Below are 16,954 nucleotides of genomic sequence, written 5' to 3'. Positions count from 1 at the left end.
TATATTTTGAAGTTTGTTGTTGTTGTTGTTGTTATCCATGATTGAACCCAGGTGTGCTTAACCACTCAGTCACATCCCTAACCCTTTTATTTTATTTTATTTTGAGACAGGGTCTGGCTGAGTTGCTTAGGGCTTTGCTAAGTGGCTGAGGCAGGCTTTTGACTTGAGATCCTCCTGCCTCAGCCTTCTGAGCCGCTGGGATTACCATGTGCACCACAGTGCCTGGATGGAGTTATTTTGACAGTATTTACTGTTTGTTTGTTTGTTTGCTTTTTAGCTGTGTGGAAGTTTTACAATGTTATGTGGCAAATTTTATAATATTTAATTTTATGACTTTGAACCAGTGAATGCTTAAGGAAAAATCTGAGCAATGTTTTGGAAAATTTCACTTCCACACTCTTATTTAAATTCTGCCCAGGAAAATTTCTTCTGTCTGTCTCTCTCTCTCCCACCCCTTTAGTGCCCATCTTTCTGCCCCATCCTGTCTTCAGAGCCACACTGTATCAGAGACAGCAAGGAAGAATCTCTGGTCTGATGTCCCTCACCTCCAGAGACATCCCTGGACACAGAGAACTCCCCCACTCTGGCGCCTCGCCCCATCCCCATGAACCAGGACTCATCCCCCCTTGCACACAGAGCCTCTCAGACCAAGCCGGAGGCCAGCTCCACCCAGCCAGTGCCTTATCTTTCAGGGCTCTGAGCTTCCTCCTGCAGATAAACAAATGAGGGAGGGTGAGGACTGTCACTGGGCAGAGGGCAGCTAACTAGGGAAGAGCTCCGGCCAGCACAAAGCACCAGCTGGCAGACAGGAAGAGAGAGCAGGGAGTCACGGGGACCCAGAAGCAGCCACTCAGAACAGGAAAGCCCCTCCAGTGCACGCAAGAGCAGCAGACCAGGCCTTCTGGCCTTTTCAAAGATGTTCTTGAAACACCGAGACAAGGAAACAGCCCATATCCCTGAGGCAGGTCAGAACCAAAAGCTGGTACCACAGGGAAGAGAAGATGCTCTCCCCTCGGAGGGGTCATCTCAGCAGATGCCGATGACCTGCCTGGTTAATGCAGGTCTTTCACTCTGTGCTTGGGGGAGTCAGTTTAGATCTTCAGGGAAAACATGCAGCACCACACAACCACCACCCCTCAGGAGAGCAGTAGGTCCCAACTGCATTCCACGGGGTGCTGGAGCCTCCCCAGGGAACCTGGCCTCCCTCCCCCACCAGCAGCTGCATTTCACCCTGGATCCTTATCTGCACTCAGATATCCACACATGGGCACACACACAACACACGTGCCCATATGCAGACACTTACTCACACATATCCTAGGCCTAAATATGTACAGCACAGTGCATGCATACTCAAGTGGTAACACACACCTGTGCCCACCTGCATGGAACACACACACACACACACACACACACACACACACAATCTTACAGGCAAAATATTTAAAGCAAAGATTCCACAACTAAATAGTGTTTGACCACCACAGCCCTGGGCCGCCATCTGAACAACACGATCATTCTCTTTAGAGGCCACAGGTCTGCCCAGCCCTCTCCCAGCTCCTCTGGTGGTTTGGTGATGGTTGAACTAATGCTTTTGGTCACAACTTCTCTGAGTGACTGGGTCACTTTTCAAGAATATGGGGATCCCACTGGGATCTCCCTTCTGCTCTCCCTTCTGCTCCTAGTGGCATTGTCCCTTTCCTAACTGAAGGAGGACTCAGAGCAGGTGTCCTGTGCGGCTCCCTCTGAGTGCTGAGGAGCAGGTGCTTGCCCGGTGCCGATCTGAAGAGGTGGGAAGGTGCCCCTTCCACCCCGAGGAGCCACTGAGAGTTTTAGTGCAGTACAAGTGGACAGGCACAGGGGAGTGGGAAGAAACAACCAGGGTTTGATTTATTCTTTCAGATGAGCACCCGTTTCTGTAGGATTATCCCTAGGTGAACATTGCCAGCCACGTCCAGAAACACCCTTCACACGGCGAGCCCCACAGAGACACAGAAAGCAAACTAAGATTCAAGAGCTTTGGTGGTGTTTGGTCTCGTCTGCCCGTCTGCTCACTGTACTCCTATAATTGCTTTTCAATCCCTCTGTGACTCTTACTAGCATCATTTCTAATTTCTAGCGCTTTTTGCGTGTATTTTCTCTTTTTCTTGGCTGAGTGGTGCACATTTCTGGGAAAGATGGGGTGGGCTGGAAAGTCTGCATTCAAAAAGCCATTTAACCAATGGAGACATAAGAGAAAATGTCTTTTAGTCCTGGGAAGCCAGGGTGCTGAAATTGATGAGTTAGAACAGGCCATTATTAGCTGGGCATGGTGGCGCATGCCTATAGTCCCAGCAGCTTGGGAGGCTGAGGCAGGAGGATTGAGAGTTCAAACCCATCCGCAGCAACTTAGCGAGGCCCTCAGCAACTCAGTGAGACCCTGTCTCTAAATAAAATATTTAAAAAGGGCTGGAGCTGTGGCTCAGTGGTGAAGCACCTCTGGGTTCAATCGGTGGTACCAAAAGAAAAAGAAAAGAAAGACCATTAGTTGCTGATTTGCCCCCCTGCCCCCCCCCCAGGAGAAAGAGCAAGAGGAGGACCGAGGGTGAGAGGGGGGTGAGTGGGCATGTGCTGCTGGAGCACCCTCTCCCTGGGTGACCCTTTGTCCTAAAGTTGCACAAAGCAAAGACCAAGGAATGAGACTCCCAGAGGGAGCCCACCTTCTGTGTGTCCCACCACCCCCTCAGTTGCCTCCCCAGAAGCTGCATCTTGGGTTGGAGTCTCCTGTCCTTCTTTTTATGTTTGGTAAGAAAATTTGGGCAGAAATCTACTTCCATCTCTAAAAGAACCTATTTTTTTCTTGACAGTTCTTTTCAGAAAAGAAAAATCATCAGACTATGAAAACATATCGTCGCTCAAAAGAAAGGGCCCCATCGTTCTAAGAGTTCCAAGGAGCTGTCTCCATCTTCACCGGAACCATTGTTCTTAAAAAAATCATCCTTTAAATCAACCTTTAAAAAAAGGTTCAATTTGCAAAATGTCAGATTTAAGAGAGGACTCCATGTCCAAAGGCAGAAGACTCCAGGTGAGAACTGAGATGGAGCGCAGAACAAATACCAGGGAGGCAGGACGCGGCAGCACAGGTCCAGAGAAAGTGAAGGAGGAGGAAAGAGTTTGAGAAAGCCCTCGGAAAAGACAGAGCAGCTTTACAATAAGAGGGAGGTGAGAAATACAAGCCAGACCACGTTCCTCCAGCATGCAAGAGGGCTTCCTGAGAGGACAGAGGCCATTTTTTAAATGCAAAACCAGGCTGGGAATGTAGCTGGGTGGGGGTGCCCTCACCCTTATCCAATCCCCAGCCCCCAAACAACAACACAGATGTAAGCAAAAAACAAAAATGAATAGGTAAATGAACTGAAGAGCATGTGACTTGAAAACTAAGTGGGTAAACTTCTGACAAACAGAACAAAGGAAAGAAACGCCCACTCTAAGTCGTTTCCACCTGCCCTGCGCACACCATCTCCATCCCAGGGGCTGCTTCACCCTGGTTCAGCCAATGGGAGGGACAGGTGGGGTATTTGTTCCCCTGAGCCCATCCTGCCTGCTGCAGATCAGCAGCAGCCAAATTCCTTCTCGGGAGACCACAGCTAAGCCAGGTGGCCTGTGTCACAGCTGCAGTCATGCTGGACTTGGTGACACACCTCCCTCCCCTGAGACCTCAGGTCAAGGGGGCAGAAAGCCTTCCCAGGTCGACAGCCGGCTGCTCACCATTCCATCTCTTTTGAATATGCCACCACTTCCTGCTAGGATCCTGGCCACCGCACCCACAATTAGAAATGCAGAAAGGAAGATGACAGTAGCAATAAAAGAGAAATCACCATAATAGAAAACTGTGCATAAGAAAACCTGGAAACCTTAACCAATGGATTGTCCTCTGCACATTACAATGTAACTGATCAAAGGTGACATGCAAAGGAATAGGCAAGGCTTATCAACACCCAAAAAGAAATGGAAGAAAATACTGAAGAATTATCTCTCTAAATGATTGTTAGAAGAAGTGGTTTTGTCAGCATTTTTTTTTTAATTTTCAAAAGTCAGATAATGATGATATTCTACAAATGGCTCCAGGATATTTTATAAACTTTACATGACTATCCCACCATGACATGCCCCAAAGCATATAAACCAATCTCACGGATGAATACATATGTACAAACCCTAAATAAAATTCAGAATGCAAAAAAAAAAAATATTATCATCATGAAGAATTTATTTTAAAAATGCAAAAATAGTTTAATATCAGAAAGTTCACAAATGAAGTTATTATGCCTATAAATGAAAAAGGGCATTTGTCTATTTAATGTCATCACAATAGACATTTGGTGAAATTCAATGCTCAGTTTTTCAGAACTCTGTGAAACTTAGAAAAGACAGCTCCCTCTTTAACACAACAAATACCAACTGACTTTAATGCAGTCCCCTCTATGGTCCAGGCACTGTATCAGTCCCTCCTAGGCAATGCCACGTGTGATTGTCACAGAACTTTTCAACATTATCCATGGTATTATCTTATAAATACACACCAATGTAATAAATTATGAAATCTGAATTACAGTTGTAAATATTTGATGAGACTAAAAAATGATCATAGTTTATAGATGATATAAGAGTTTATCAAGAAAGGATAGAAGAGGGGCTGTGGTTTTAGCTAAGTGGTCAAGTGTTTGCAAGGCACTGGGTTTGATCCTCAGCACCACGTTAAAAACAAATAAATAAAGTGAAGGTATTGTGTCCATCTACAACTAAAAATATTTGAAGAAAAAAAAGAAAAGAAAGAAGGAACTGAAAAGCAGTTTGAAATAACAATGCATGGGTGAATTGATATTATAAAAGACAAATTTATAAAATCTTTTCTATAGGTTGTAAGTTACCATTAACCAATATCTACAGGGGAAAAAGTGTCATTCACCATAGTGACAAAAATACAAAGTAACCAGAAGTAACCATAACAAGAAATATGCAGGACCTAGAGGAAAAAAATCACAAAATATAAATCCTAGAGATAATCATATTTATCATTAAGAAGAGAGAATATTACTAAAATGTCACTTTTTACAAATTGCATTTGGATTTCATGCCAGTCTAAAACTAGTCTAAAGTAGTTATGCTAATTCCTTCCCCCCACCCCCAGCTTGACACAATTATTACCTGGTTCACCCAGAAGAATACCTGAAAAGTGTACATTTGAAAATCTTAAACTATTTTGTAAAATTGTAGTAATACATTAGATATGTTACATGCAATAGGATAAACAGGAAAGAAAGAGACACAAAAGGCTATATATATATATATATATATATATATATATATTTTTTTTTTTTTTTTTTTTTTTTTTTTAAAGGAGTCTCCAAGGGAAAGGAATAAATTATTCAGTCAGAGGTTTGGGGGAAAGTAGTTACTTGAGAAAAAACACACGTGGGTCTTTATCTTATACCATTCATTTAACTAATTCCAGAGAGATTAAGAGGTTCAATGTAAACAGAGAGAGAGAGAGAGAGAGAGAGAGAGAGAGAGAGAGAGAGACAACAGCTCCTAGTCACTCCATGTGTGTTTGCAAGCCCTGTGCTAAGCAAGCACACAATATTCATTTCATTCAGTCCACCCAGACCTAGGACATAGGTATTCTTAGCCCTGCTTTTCAGATGAGGAAACAGGGGTTCAGCAAACTGCTGGAGAACCATCTTTTAGCCGAGTCTGTTAACCCAAGGGGCCTGTCTTTACCCTCCTGTCTCCCCCAGGAAAAAACAAGTGAATTTCTGTGTGCAGAGGAATTCTCTGCATTGAAAAGGCAAAGAGAGAAATCATGAAAGAAAATATCTACAGACTTTACAAAATTTTACCATCTCTGAATGTCAAAAAATCTGAAATAGAAAAGCAAACCATAGTGAAAATATTTGCAACAAAGGTGATACAAACAACTCATGTAAGCAGCTAATGGAAAGTGCACAACTTGACTAGAAACAAAAATGGCAAAGAGAATTGAACAGATCAGGCACCAAAGAGGAATTAGGAAGTTCAGTAACCTATCAAATAGGCTCAACACGACTGTAGTCAAGTGCGAGTCAACATGAACATCAACTACCTGTCACCCTACAGCTTAGCAATGTTTTTCAAAGTGAAAATATGCAGAACACAGACGTTGGAATGAGGTGGGCACTCTTGTATTGTTTGCTGGAGCATAAATTGGGACACATCTCTAGAAAGCCATTTAAGAGGCAGCGACACACCCTTGTAGACCCAGGCTGAGGCAGGAGGATTGCAAGTTTGAGTTCAGCCAGGGCAACTTTGTAAGTCCCTGTCTTAAAATAAAAATTTAAAAGGCCGGGGGTGTAGCTCAGTGGTGGAACACCCCTGGGTTTGAACCCTAGTACAAGACTCACGCGGGTGTATTTGCACACACACATGTCTTAAAATGCTTCTGTCCTTTGACGCAGTAATTCCAACCCTGGGAATCTATAACCAGAAATGTATATAGCATTTTTGCACAAAGACCTTCATCGTTGTCATATTTATAACAGTGAGACATTGAGGATAACTTCAATGTCTGACAACAGACGAATCATTTCATGAAGTATGCCGCATTGTGTAGCGGAACTCTATACAGCCATCAAATGTGATAGTTAGAAAGAAATCCCAACTCAGCAGGAAAATGCTGATGCTGCCCAAAACCTCAGATCCAATGACATGTCTAAATACTGCATGTGCATAACATGTGTATGTAAAATGGAGCTAATACACATGTATGGAGAGAGGGAGAGAATGAGAAGACACGCTAACAAATTAACAAGGTTCATGTTAGTTGCTTGGTGATGGGGTGATGATTTTTCTGTTTTAAATTTGCCCAAAAGAAGGCTGCACTGTTGATCAGAGATCCATCTACTCCTACGTGGCCACTGACGGCGGCAGGGCCCAGGCAGAAGGGGCTCTTCTCTGCAGAGCACACTCCTAGCTGGCTGGCCCAACTGGTCTTTTGGGTGTATACAGTTGGTCTTTGCACCCAAATGGATGGAGTCCCTGGTCCTGGGTAATATGATGTTTTTTTTTAATTAGTGGAGACCCAGCACGTATCAAGCACAGGAGACACTCAAGATGGCAGGCAGGTCTCAGAGCACAGAGAATCTGGCCCACGCCTGTCACAAGCTCCGCCACCTCCCCACCTGCTAAACCCTCTTTTCCCAAGGGGCACAGCTCTGCTGCTGCTGTTCTGTGAGAGTGGAACTCCCACAGAACACTCTGTGCTCTGTCTGGCTTCCTCAGGGCCGGAGGCGTTCAGCACCCCGCACTTCCTCCTCAACTGGGAACCCCACGGTGTCAAGAGGACTCGACCTTCTCCTTGATTTTGCCTTGGTTCTCCTGGTCCACTGGGTGCTCTTTCTCAGGCCCCTGCCCAGAGTCCTCCCTCCCTCAGGCTCCCAGGCCCTCCACCCTGGCCCAGCAGCTAGCGCGTGCGTCATTCAAGTCCTCTTCCTGCCTCCATCTCTTTGAGCGCTTCCTCTGAGGAGGCCCCACATGACAGCTCAGAGTCTCCCGGAGGCCTCCAGGAAGTCCCAGAAGTGACGCTTGGCCACTTCTCCTCTCTCCTGCTGTGGCACGTTCTTCACAAGTGGATCCTCTACTTCTCTGATTCCGAGATGACATTCCTCAATTTTTAGTTCATAAAAAATAATGCCCAACAGTATTTTTATAGATGCAAAGTATTCAGTGGGTGCCTGCCATGTACCCAGCCATGGTGTTGCCCACATCATCCCATCCTGTCCTCTCGAGAGCCTAACAAAATGACAGCAGAAAGACAAACACCTCCATTTCTCAAGGTGCAAAGAATATGAATCGACAGTTCTCCAAATAAGATACACGTGGCCAATACACATAAAAAGATGCTCAACATCATTAATTACGGAAATGCAAATTAAAACCACAATAACTTGCCACCTCATGCCCACTACGATGGCAATAACCAAAAGGAGAGATAAAAACAAGTGCTGGGGAGGATGTGGAGAAACAGCCTCACCTGTGGCTGGTGAGAATGTCAAGTGGAGCAGTTGTGGAAAACAGTCCAGCAGCTCCTCAAAACGTCAAACCCCAAACCACCACCCGACCCAGCAACTCCACTCCTGGGCACTGGCCCAAGGCTGACGCAAATGCACATCCACACAGAAACCTGTCCCCATGAATGTTCATAGCAGCATGATTCACCGTAGCCCAAAAGTGCGAACAAACCAGACATCTTTAGACTGATGAATGGAGAGATAAAACATGGTACATCTGCACCATGGATTGTTAGCCACAGGACTGATTTGTGCTACAAGAGGAACTTCAAAGCATTACGCCAAGTGAGCAGGTCCAGAGACCAAAAGCCACACATTATATAATTCAATATGTATAAAGTGCCCAGAATAGGCAAATCTGTACAGGCAGAAAGTAGATTAGCTGTTTCCAGGGGTTGGGGGAGGGGGCGGGGAATGACTGCTAATGGGCGCGGGGATTCTTTTTGAGTATTAAGAATGTTCTGAAGTTGGATGATTGTGTTGGTGGCACAACATTGTGATTGTACTAAAAAGCACTGCATTGCATGCTAGTGTGGGAAGGGTCGTTTTCCGGTATGTGAATTATATCTTCATTTAAGAATCTAACCCAATGAGTTCACTGTGAGGATACTAGCTTGTCAGGAAGCTCAGAGTTGTGCAAATACTGCTGGGTGCGGTGGCTCATGCCTGTAATCCCAGCAACAAGTGAGCCTGAGGCATGAGGATCGCAAGTTCAAAGCCAGTCTCCGCAATTTAGTGAGGCCCTAAGCAACTTAATGAGACCTGTCCCCAAATAAATTATAAAAAAAAAGCTGGGGATGTGGCTCAGTGGTTGAGAGACCCCTGGGTTCAATTCCCGGTACAAAACAAAGCGGGGAAGAATTATGGAAATACTGTCTCATCAGATTTAGGCAGCTCCAGAGCCTTTGCTCCTCAGGACTGCATGGCTTGGCATGAACTAGAAGGAATACAGAGCCTCTGTCACTCTGTCTCGGGGACAGGGAGGTCTGGCTAGGAGGACCACGTTTCATTATGATGCAGGGCTTCAAGTCCCAGGGAAATGGAATCATTCAAGCAAAATGAACTACTGGTGTCTGTGCACAGGTGATTTGACCCACCAGGCAGGCAAATGTGTAAAACACGCCAGCGCCTACTCCCACCTAGAAGAATCGCTCTGGGGTGCTGCTGGGCATGGGCACAGAGCACCTGGAGCCACTCGATCGTAACAGGGTTGTTCTGAGTCACTTCACAGGGATGATACAATTGAGTGGAGTACACAAGCCTTCATTGGCATATAGCTCCCTCCTGGTCAGGCACGCAGAAATAAAACTCAGAAGAGCCATTTGCAGACAAAGCCTTTTGGCCTGTTTTCTTATGTAATCAGATTTCAGGAGCCCCGGGGTCTCCAGCCCCATTCCTTCTGTGCCAGCCTTTCTTCTCACTTGCTGCACATACCCCAGGTGGAGCAGCACCTTGTTGCATCTGCACAAAAGTAATTAATGAGCCATGTCAATTTTATGAAAGGCTTGGAGGAGGCTGGAGGAAGGGAGATAGCCGCACACCCACTCACACCACGGGTCATGGCTCAGACCTCTGCTGGACACTTCTGTCCCCTCAAGTCCCCACTCTATGGTTCTCCAGGCCGTCTCTCCACCTGCCAGGCTCCTCTGTCTTTCTCCCCAGAACAGCGGGATGCAAGTCCTGGTCCTGCCATTTATGAGTCCTGTCACCCACCTCGTCCCAGGACCTCTCGGTGCAGCGCTTTCCCATCTCTCGGGTGGGCATTGCACTGCTTCCTCTGAAGTCCTGAGGGTGTTAAATGAGCTAGTGCACGTGAAGAGCCTGCCACGGTCCCTGGCACAAGGTAAGCCCCATCAGTCTTCTGTGGCACACAGAGCGGGCCTCGCCATGCGTTAGCAGGGCAGGTTTGGGGTCTGCTGGCTCCGGGGCCTTTCCACACTATTCCAAACAAGGAGAACGCTTCCCCAAATAGCATTCTGGCGATGAAGGTCCTTCTGTGCTTTTCTGTCTTTCCTGCTGTGCTGACAAAGCCACCAAGTCCAAGGCTCTCTGGTAGTTTGTCCCCAGGAGGAAGCTCACCCTGTTGTCCTGCCTGAGTGGCCTGTGGAAGGCCATGTGCTGAGGGAAACCCCAGGGCTTCCCCGCCTCAGCTGGCTGGAGCAGGCGCTGGATTCAGAGCCAAAGCCAGCCACGTGGCTTTCCTTCCCCGAGAGGGAGGACGACTCTTTCCTGAGTGGTTCTTCGTACCGCCCAAATGGGCAGCTCCAAATGGACAGTAGCCAACTGACCTGGTTGAACGTGGGCTCACTCTGGGCCCTGGTTGCTTTTTCAGGGAGGGCAGATGGCACTGTGACAATACTGGGCCACTGTTCCAGCTCCACCTGAGCAGCCTGGGCAAGAGGAGGTCACCCTGCTGCCCATGGGCCCTGCATGGGTGGAGCCCCATCCCTGAAGGTGCTTGACAGGGGTGCTGGCCCCGACATCGTAAAGAAGCTCACAAAAGGGATGGCCTCTGAAAGTCCTCCGTCCACGAGGGACTATGGCCCCTCCTCTCCAGGGCTCCCAGGCTCCCTGGAGTAGGGCTGACCGTGGGTGGGACCAGTGAGGGTGACACCGGCCCCACCAGAAGAGCCTGCCACCCCTCACGCTCCAAGCCCCTTTCACAAGCCTGCAGGGTTGGACCTCTGCCAGGTGACCCCGTGCCAGTCCTCTGTGACCCACGGAGCCACGCAGGCTCCCACTAGAGCAGCAGAGGGGAGGCCAAAGTTTTTCCTCCTGGGTAGGTGACAGGGCTGACCCTTTAAGGAAATAAAGGGCACCAGGTGAATGTGGGCTCCTAAGCCACAGGCGTGGCCCTGAACTGCCATCTTGTCTTTCGGTGTCTCCCCGCATCCCTGAGTTCCATCTTGGTCAAATCCCACCCTCTCCTGAGCATCCCACCCTCTCTTCCGGCAAGGCTGCCCTCGGGCCTGGAGCCCGAATACACCGAACCCAGCAGGTGGAGGTCCTACAGCTGTCCTCTCACCCACCAGAGGGGACCAGGGAGAAGCTTGCTGGGGCCCAGGCAGGAAGAGGCCTGGGTGCCCTGGTGGTGGGACATGTGGTCCTTCTCGACATAGACATTTTCAGAGCAAAAAAGTGAGTATCTGTGGCTCTCTTCTGCAGTTCTGGCTCACTTTTTTAAAAAAAATTTAAATCTCAATACAGTGTCCCAATAAGTTGTGAGGCTGGCCTCGAACATGGGATCCTCCTGCCTCCATCTCCTGAGTCACTGGGATTACAGGCGTGTGCCACTGTGCTTGGCTGTGGTTCACTTTGAAAGTAGGGTTGTTAGAGGGCCCTGACCATGACCTGGTCCCCACAGCCTGGCTGGAAGCCAGGACGACAGCTGGGTGCACAGACCATTACTTCTGGAACCAAGGAAAGCCCAGCTGCCCTGTCCTCCATCTCTGCCCTGTGGCTCCTGCCTGGGCCTCAGTGGAGGTCCCTGTCATTGGTTAGGGACCAGGATAGTGAGGGGCCAGGCTTCCACCAGTCCCCAGGGAACAGGGAAAAGTAAGGATGTAGTTTGTTTTTCAGGAAGTTAAGTCTCTGCTTTAAAAGGACTGGCTTAAAATTAAAAAAGAAAAAAAAAATTAAAAGAGTATGTCCTTCCTGCCTTTTTGATGTTTCAAGTTGCTTCATGTCATAGACTGAGGTGGTGGAAGATGACAGTTGTCATTTACTTATTCATTTAGTTTTGGTTTTCAAGTCTGTTTGTTTATTTTTTATTTTTGGCACTAGGGATTGAACTCAGGGTTGCTTAACCACTGAGCCACATCCCCAGCACCTCCTCCTTTTCCCTCCACAATTTTTAACTGGTGGCTTTATAGTTGTGCATATTTGATGGAATTGGTTGTTACAGATTCATACATGCACCAATATAACCATATAATTTGACAATATCACTCCCAGCCCCCCTCCTCCTTTATGTTTTATTTTGAGACAGAGTCTTGTTAAGTCCTTAGTGCCTTGATGAGTGGCGGAGGTGATCCTCCTGTCTCAGCCTCCCAAACCACTGGGATTACAGGCATGTGCCACTGTGCCCGACTTTCAAGTTGCCTTCATTGGCAAAATCAAGGGTGAGCGTCTACAGGGTTTCTCAGGGTTGGAAGGCTTGCTGGCCTATGTCTACCCACAGCCCACAGTGGCTTCCCTGACCGAGCAGAGCAGAGGGGAGCCCTGAGCTTGGGATGAGGGCCCGGGAGACTGAGGAGCTGTCCAGGCTGGGGTTAATAGGTGGTGGCATCGTTAGGTGGCACCAGGGGCACCTCCTTAAGGTGCCTCTGCTCAGGGCCTTGACTCTGAGGGAGGAGAGCGGGGGTAGCACCCCAGGACCTAGGCCTGGCTCCTCGCTGCCAGCACGGCCAACCTCTGGCTCAACCTCTCTGAGCAGTCTGTCCCCTTCGAGTCAGGGACCCCCGGCCTAGGGGTTCTTGGAGGCCTCTCGGGCTCTGGGTCCACTTGCCGCCACCTAGACTTGAAGATGCCATGGCTTAGAGTCAGAGAGACTGAGGTCCCCCCCTGCAACCTGAGCATACTCCTGGGGGGGGTCACAGGACTAATGTGAAGCATAATGAGATGGCCTGGAGGCTGGGGACATAGCCAACACCCAACAGTCACTTTTGGCCAAGGGCCCACTGGTGTCACATGGGCCCACGGAGTCAGGCCAAGCTCAGTCATTTCTAAGGCCCCTTCATGGGTGAGTCCCTCTAGGGCAGTGCCATCTGGAGGTCCTGGCTGCTGCGACCTTCTGAAGTGTGGGGGTGGGGGGCGGGCAGTCAGCCTTCAGAGGGGCAGCTGCTGACGGCCGACTCCACAGGGCAGGGTGGCTGTGAGCCTGGGCTGGTCTCATGTCCAGCTGGAGGCGGGAAGGGTGGCAGCACAGTCTGGTGGTCTAGCTGCAGTCTCTGGGCATAGATGATCTTGGATGACTGTCACCTCTCACTTAACCTGCCGGGGCCTCAGTTTCCCCATCTGCAGGGCGGAGGGCCTGCACTTGAGTCGCCTTGAGGATGACACCAGCCAGTAAACGCTGAGCACAGCAGGTCCCCGCGTGAGCAGGGCTCAGAACAGGGCTGTGGTCAGTCACCCACTTCCCCCTGCCTGGAGGCAGGCAGGCTCTAGCTGCTTGAGGGGGCCTTCCTGCTGGCCCACGGATGCTACCTGAAGTGTCTGGGTGGACACACCCTTCCTGACTGCACCCTGGCACTGCCGGAGGCCCAAGAGGGGGACGTGGTTAGACCACAGGGCTGCAGGGGCGAGGGCCTCCCTTGGCCATCGGGCAAGAAGGGATGGTTAAAAAGGAACTTTCAGCAAGTGGTTGCTCTCTTGTCAGGACAACTGGCACTTTCGGCCACAGCACAAGCCAGACGGGGGGAAGGGTGGGGGGCGGTGAGCTGATGGGGGTGCTGACCAAATGGGTGGGGACACAGCTGAGTGCCAGGGGAGAAGAGAGGGTTCACGTGAGTGGAGCGATTCGCTGGGATGAGGGTGACCTCCTCTTCTCTTGGGGACAAAACGTCACTGCTGGGTGAACTGAAACCCACCCCCAGGCTCTCGGCTCCCCAGATGGCAGCTCCCTTCAGACCCACTGCTTGGGAGCAGGAGGGCTTCTGAGCTGGGCATCTTGGACCCACACCTAGCTGGTGAGCCGCTGCCTAACACCCACCACCACGGAGCCCCGAGCTCTTGGCTCCAAGAACCCAGACCCCCTTCTCCTGCCTCTGGAGCCCGAGGACGTCCCCAGCACCACAGTTCATGGGCAGCTGAGTCGTGGGACCCGGCGCAGAGTGGCTCCGAGAGTTCCAGCCCTGCCAACCTTGCCGCAAGACGGGCTCCCTGAACTCCAAGGCCAAGCCCAGGTGGGCCTCAGCCGGACCACCCCACAAACTGGACGGCAGCGTGCCAGGCAGGCCACTCCGTCCTGCGATGGGAGAACAATCCATCCAGGGCCAGCCCCCGGCTAGCTTCGGCTTCCAAAGCCACCCCTCGGGTCTCCGTGCCCGCCGAGGACCCGGGAAGAGGGTGGCATACTCACAGCACGCAGAGTGCGAAGGCCCGGGGGATGGACTCGCTGGCACGCACGAGGAAGCTCCCGTCCTTGCCCGCCCTGGAGAGCAGCTCCTCCGCCTTGGAGCGGGTGATGTTGCCGTGGTTCCAGGCGGGGACCATGGCGGGTGTGGGCCTCCACCCCCAGGACCAGCACACCACCGAGGGCGACCGAGGGCCCTGTGCTCAGACCTGCCACTGTCCCCTCTCAGTCGCCTCTGCTGCTGCCACCAGCTTAACTGACTAACTTCCTGTTTCAAGCACTCAGCGAGGGAAAGGAAACTGAGCTGCAGAGAACTTCCTCATTACAGAAACCGACACAGAGAGAGAGAGGCCCCCGGCGTCCACCTTCACACCCGTCCAGCCACCGTCTGCAGCCCCTCCTTCTCCCTCTCTGGCCCTGGTCTTTCCCTGTCATGGGACTCAGCTTCGAGACACACCCAGAATTAGCGACAGTCCTGCGCGGGGGAAGTAGCAGTTCCTTCAGCTCAGCGCATCCCTGGCTGCTTCTAAAGGAGTGTGGCCTAGTGGTTGTGGACGGGCCAACGCGGCAGCCATACCGAGGCCTGTGCTGCTGCCCACGTGGGATGGTCGTGCCCTGGTCAGACCCCTGAACCTCCCGGTTACCCTTGGGCTTTTCACCTCCCTGCCCACCCTCCAACATACACAAAGGGCAGAGTTTCTGGACTTGGACTGAGGCCTGTCCCTAAAACGAGCAAAATGGAGACATAGAGTCAAACTTGGTCCCTGCCCACTGGAGACTCACAAGCATCGGGACACCTACACCTGGGTGTTGGGAGAATGTTGGCTCCCAGTGCCGAGGACTCTGAGGGCCCAGGGATAGTCCTGTGACTCTGTTGCCCTCGGTCCCTGGAGGTGACCCATTCTCCATGGGCTGTGCTGCCCTGGTGACTGCACCTGGCGTGAAGACCCACAGGGAGCCTGGAGGGCTCAGGGCATGGACTGTCCACAGGTCCAGTGCAGGCAGGGTTTCCCCTCTGGGCTTCTCATGGGGCTAGCTGGCCACTGGGCAGGGACAATACTCCTTCTGACTCTGGCATCACTGTCGAGTCCAGGGTGGTCCATCAGATGGCGCATACTCCGCAGTGGGCATAGCCACAGGGGAGCTGCCTCTGTGGGTCACCATTCAGTACCAGTAGGTTTCTGAGGGCTCTGAGGTGGACACTTTCCCTAGGGCCCAGAGCTGAGTGCCTTCAGTCCTTGGGTCAGGCTAACCAAGGGTGCAGGGGCACATGCTGACCTATTACACAAATGGTGGCCTCACTCCCACCCCAGACCCCCTCCTGGGACCTGAGCCTGGCAGCCCCCAATATTCAAGCTGGAAGAGGCTGATGGAGCTTCTTGTCACTCTCGGCCTCGTTTTCCTCTCCTCTGACTTGAGGGCTCAGCTCTGAAAGGAGCTCCTGAGCCAGGGCCTGCAGCCGGCTGTGTTGTGGTTGTTCACGACTAGGAGCCCCGAGTCTCCCACCTACAGCCCACTCACAACAGAGTCGGAGAGCCAGGCCCTGGGCCAGGCACAGGGACATGGGAGAGGTCAGAGCTGGCCTCGACTCTGGCCTTCCCTCACCAACTTGGCCCTGCGGCCTCTGGCTCTGCAGCGGCCCTGGGGAGGCCCTCTGTTCCCCTACGGCATTTCTTTCTTTTTTTTTTTTTAATATTTATTTTTTAGCTGTAGATGGACACAGCACAATGCCTTTATTTTTATGTGGTGCTGAGAATCGAACCCGGGTCCCGCCCGTGCTAGGCGAGCGCTCTACCGCTGAGCCACAATCCCAGCCCCCCCACGGCATTTCTACCCAACACCTCATCGCTCTCTCCTAGGAAATTTCTGCTTATTCCAAGTGCCCCTCATGTGTCCTTGCACACGTCCCCTCACTTCCCCAATGACTCCCACAACCTCCGGGGTCCAGTGGGAGGCTCCACCTGCAGCCTTGGCCCCTTTGTGGCTTGCCCGGCTCACCTCTAGAGATCCCCCACCCGCAAGGCAGTGCCACACGTAGATGCCTCCCCTCCACGCCCAGCTTCCTGCCCTGCCCCTCACACTTTCATCCCATATCTTTGCCTTTCAACTCAGCAAGCTCACCAGATGCAAGCATGACACACACGACACACAGGTGACATTCACACTTTCCTACTTTTTAAGGTCCATCCCTCTTCACTTCCTCTCCCACCCAATTGCCTGAGCCATCTAACACGGTCAACTTCCTCACCCCCCTGCCTTCAGCCCCCAGTTCAGACAACCCCAGCATCTAGACCAGAGTGGCCCTTAAGGTGGGCGGAGCCTGGGGAAATAGTTTTTGCAGCGTTCGTGTCTATATAAAGAATTTGATGAGAAAGTGTTCTAAAATTTCTGGAACCATAAATATTTGTCAATCAAGATTTAGATGAATGGCCAGAGAGGAGCATACAGGCCTGTACTTGATATCCAGCTGGTGCACAAGGAGGGCCCTGCTTTCTGTTCCCATTTGGATCCAGAAGTCAGCTCCTCTGGGTTTTATTGTCCAGAGCACCCTCCTCTGGTTTCGCGCCTGGCCGGGGCTCAGGGCAGCAGCTCTGCAATCTGCAGCTCTGTGTGGCTCTGCAGAGCCTGTTCACACCGAGCCCACAGAGCTCTTCTGGCCTCTGTGCTTCCCCAGCACCACGGACTCACTGCTGGTCACGTCATTACTCATATCACCACTCCTTGTGTTGGGCCACCCACGAATACCACTTCCGGTAGTCCCCTCTCAGGTCATTCCTTTCCTTCGTCAATGACCCCA

The 16,954-nt window shown here is 50.9% G+C and overlaps 1 protein-coding gene across 1 annotated transcript in view; it reads right to left on the bottom strand.

The window, feature by feature from the left end:
- The window catches only part of Inpp5d (inositol polyphosphate-5-phosphatase D), a 109,443-nt gene extending 95,021 nt beyond the window's left edge, over window positions 1-14,422 (bottom strand). The window contains exon 1 of the mRNA XM_026412750.2: window positions 14,164-14,422. Within this exon, the coding sequence (XP_026268535.2) occupies window positions 14,164-14,297 (134 nt within the window). The 5' untranslated portion in view covers window positions 14,298-14,422. The remainder of the gene's footprint in view (window positions 1-14,163) is intronic.
- Between the last annotated feature and the right edge of the window lie 2,532 nt (window positions 14,423-16,954).

The sequence above is a fragment of the Urocitellus parryii genome, chromosome 1 (genome assembly GCF_045843805.1).
Source record: "Urocitellus parryii isolate mUroPar1 chromosome 1, mUroPar1.hap1, whole genome shotgun sequence".
NCBI classification, from domain to species: domain Eukaryota; kingdom Metazoa; phylum Chordata; class Mammalia; order Rodentia; family Sciuridae; genus Urocitellus; species Urocitellus parryii.
This window is presented reverse-complemented; position numbering and strand designations above follow the sequence as displayed.